The sequence below is a fragment of the Bipolaris victoriae genome (assembly GCF_000527765.1).
Source record: "Bipolaris victoriae FI3 unplaced genomic scaffold scaffold_306, whole genome shotgun sequence".
Taxonomy (NCBI): Eukaryota; Fungi; Ascomycota; class Dothideomycetes; order Pleosporales; family Pleosporaceae; genus Bipolaris; species Bipolaris victoriae.
Window position 1 is genome coordinate 1,343 of NW_014575086.1, and position 3,388 is coordinate 4,730.

Sequence of the window (3,388 nt, forward strand, 5' to 3'; positions counted from 1 at the left end):
AATGTTGACAGCGGTGTTTCTTCTGCATACTGACATGGCAGCTCTGACATATAATAATTCTACCTAAATTTACCGCCCGTTACTTCGTTCTTTTACATATATTGGCATCGAGACTTTGCCACACAAGATACGGAAGAATTATAGTCCGTGTCCACCCCCAGCCGCTCCGCGTCCAAGCACGGTCAACAACCCAGAAGACGCGTCTTGGGAGGAGCATCCGACCTAACCAAAATGTTGTGCAGCAACTGCAAGCCACCGCCATCTCACTCTCCGACCAGCCCACCGCTTGTCTCGAGACAGCTGTCGAGAACTCCAAGCAGAAAAGCATCCCCGTGTGGGAGCACCTGCTCGGTGCATTCGAGTTGAATACGTCACCACCCACCGCGACAATACCTTGCGGAACATCGACCGCGGCGCCACCGAGGGCGAGACTACACCAGATGGCTAAGGGACACGTCTAGGCACAGGAGCACGTCTAGATGGACCGCTCTGTAGGTGACCAGGTCATGACTGCGTTGCACATTTCCATGGCTAACCGTCCTCACTGTCGCGATGAAGACGGCTAACTCAGACACACCAGAGCTCACGTCGGCTGGCGGTGGTAGCGATTGGAACAACAGTGACTGCGGCAAGGACAATAAGGCTGGTGTCGGCATCAAGCTCGATGATGATGGGAGGATGAGAACGCTGAGTTCGGAGTGCGCTCTGAATATTCAGTTTGCCTGCCACCAGGAGCCATGATTCTAGAAGTCCCTTGGCCAACCCAGACAAACATTCAGTGTGCCAATGCTGATTGAAGTTATCCTTTCCTCTCTCTCTCTCTCTTGCAGATACCCATTGCAGCGCTACTGTGTAGCAACAACTCTTAGACTATTTACACCCTCGGCTATCTAGTAAGATTAAGTAATCTGGGAAGAGTTAGACTTAGAACCTCGCCACACCACTATGTAGCTAATACAGACAGCTTTGAACATCTACTTTTCAATAAAAGAGGTTTGAAGTGGGTATCGCTGGCCGTCAGCTCCAAATAATGCTTAGTATCTAGATATCACACTAAAGGCTAAATGGAATGTAAGATTAGTAAGAGAAATAGTTCGCATTCGCATGTGAAGTACATTCATCATGTAACCATAACCAGATTCACAACCATGTAGCGAAGGTAGGTGAGCTGCGAGAGCTATATCATCTCCCTTAGCCAACTCATCTGTTGTGGCTAGCGATAATTCATATTGATTAGGGGTCCTCGCGTGCCACGTTCGTGTTGCATGTGAGATGGGTCCCACAAGGCGTGAGCTTAGCTTCGGCTTCGGAAGAGGGGGAACGCCATATGTGCCTAAGCTATGCCTAAGATGGATGCTAGTGAGTTTGCTGCCAGCAGCATCCTTCATCAGGCGCAAAGCAATACCAGGCCTTACCACGCAAGGGGCCACTTTTCTAGCTAGTCTGTGAGCACGAAGGATTGGGATATAAGCTGAATAAAAACGAATCAATATTTGAAAGCCACATGCACGGCAAAATGTATCTTGCGAGCGCCTCTTGCAAATACAGTAGTACCAACCACATGCTTCGCGCTACCGACTCTGCGTTAGCAAGGCTAACATTTCGATCGTCTGTAGGGGTCTCGAATCTGTAACAATAGCTTTAAAATCCCCTGCGTCTCCAAGTTCGAAAGGGTCAACTTTATCCCTGATTGACCGTTTCGAAGACCCGGGCCGTCCTTGACCGCCCGCATCGTTGGCACTGCCCACCCGTTCTAGCGAGCCTTGATCACCTTTATACGCAACCAAATTTGAATTCAATAAACCCCCCCGCATCGCTATGATTGGTCATATCATGTGTACCCTAGAAGATCCGACACTTAATTTACTCAAATAGCTAGTGCGCACGGTTGGGTGTGGCACTCTGGAAGGTTGCAGGGCCAGCTCTTCGTATTCGTTGTGGAAATGCAGGGCCACCATAAGCCCAGTGGCGCGGAGCTGAACATTATCCATGTCTTAATTAGGAACACCACCTTCAATGAATCTGATATAAATTCACGGCGAGATCAACTTTAACAATTATTGTACAGCACACTCACATTCCTTCTTTTAATTAATATACCTTTCCATCTGAACAGCTCTCGGTTCACTGTACTCAAAATGAAGTCATTCGCTATCTTGGCTGCGCTCCTCTCTCTTGCGGTAGCCGCTCCCACAGATTCTTCCTTGGTTCTTCGTGGAGACAAAGCTTGCCCTGCTATCCAGCCCATCGCTCCCACTGGCCAACTTCCTCCTAAGGCACTTAGCCCGACCTTCCTCCAAGTAGTCTCCAAGAAAAATCCCAACAAAGCCGTTCCGGCCGGACAAAAGGCCGAGGTCACACCTGGTGACAAGTGCACTCTGACCAGGTTTGACATTCCCGCCTGGGCCAAGAACAAAACATGCAGCCTTGTTCTCATGCTCGGCGGATGCGGCTCCAAGCAATCGGAGAAAGGGCCCGGCAACATCATCTTCCAAGGCAACACCGGTGTTTCTTTCCCCGTCCCTGGCCAAACCACCTTCAACAACCAGCCGGTACTAGCTCCTCCATTCAACGATGCTCCTCAGATCAAACTCGGCAATGCCTACCGTCTTGGTGGTGGTCCATGCGACTACAAAGAGGGCCAGGCTTTTGCTAGCGTTGGTGGAAGCATTTGCAGCGACGACACTACCTTGAAGTTTGCTCAGGATAACGGAGGCAACGGAGAGTGCCCTGTCGGATTTCACATTATTATTTCTTAAAGATGTATGCTAGTGTTGAGAGCTACTAGTAGCGAGAGTATTGTATCAATCGGGGTAGAGCAGTTGTACCGCGATTTTAAGTGTGTTTATATAGGTAGCCAAGCAAAAATGGATTTTTACCTACTGGCTCCGCTTTGTTTATTGCTATCTTCTGCGCAATCTTGTTATCTCTTGCAGGGATCGTTTTAGCCTTCTTCTTTGCCAGGAACAATTTCTTATCCCGCTAGAGGTCTTTTAGGAAGAAGATTCGAAGAAGGGAAAGCCCTACTTCCAGATAGCGATCTTCACGAGTTTACAGTATCTTTATAATATAGTATCATTTAATCTTCTCTTATATACAGATGTTAATAGTATTCACTATAACGTAGTTCACAAGCGAGCGGCCCACCCAAGCGAGTGGCCCACGTCCCACCAGCGCGTCAACTTTGACACTATTACGCGACATGTCCTAACAACGCACTACTTAAACTTTATATACTAAATTAGATCTTTAACTTACTCTTCTTAATATCTAGTCCTAATGTGTTTGAAGCTAAAGACGTGCTGCCTCTATCTATAATATGTCTTAAATGTCACGGCGCTATCTGACATAGCAGCGGACCGGCAGCTTCCAGGTGCCCAGCGAGGCT

General features: G+C 48.3%; 3 protein-coding genes across 3 annotated transcripts; all 3 read left to right on the top strand.

Annotated features, from left to right (window-relative positions):
• Positions 1 to 224: 224 nt before the first annotated feature.
• Positions 225 to 461, top strand: COCVIDRAFT_116643 (hypothetical protein; the record flags this gene model as incomplete). The annotated part of the gene is made up of 1 exon (XM_014694564.1): positions 225 to 461. A coding segment is annotated over one exon (237 nt), but the record flags the coding sequence as incomplete, so codon positions are not given.
• Positions 462 to 479: 18 nt separating this feature from the next.
• COCVIDRAFT_43273 (hypothetical protein) lies at positions 480 to 793 on the top strand (the record flags this gene model as incomplete). Its single annotated transcript, XM_014694565.1, has 3 exons — positions 480 to 491; positions 559 to 716; positions 748 to 793. The coding sequence occupies 3 exons, from the start codon at positions 480 to 482 to the stop codon at positions 791 to 793; spliced, it is 216 nt and encodes a 71-aa protein (XP_014550051.1).
• A 1,345-nt stretch (positions 794 to 2,138) lies between these two features.
• On the top strand, positions 2,139 to 2,759 carry COCVIDRAFT_32099 (hypothetical protein; the record flags this gene model as incomplete). Its single annotated transcript, XM_014694566.1, has 1 exon — positions 2,139 to 2,759. One exon carries the CDS (start codon positions 2,139 to 2,141, stop codon positions 2,757 to 2,759), a length of 621 nt encoding a protein of 206 aa, XP_014550052.1.
• Between the last annotated feature and the right edge of the window lie 629 nt (positions 2,760 to 3,388).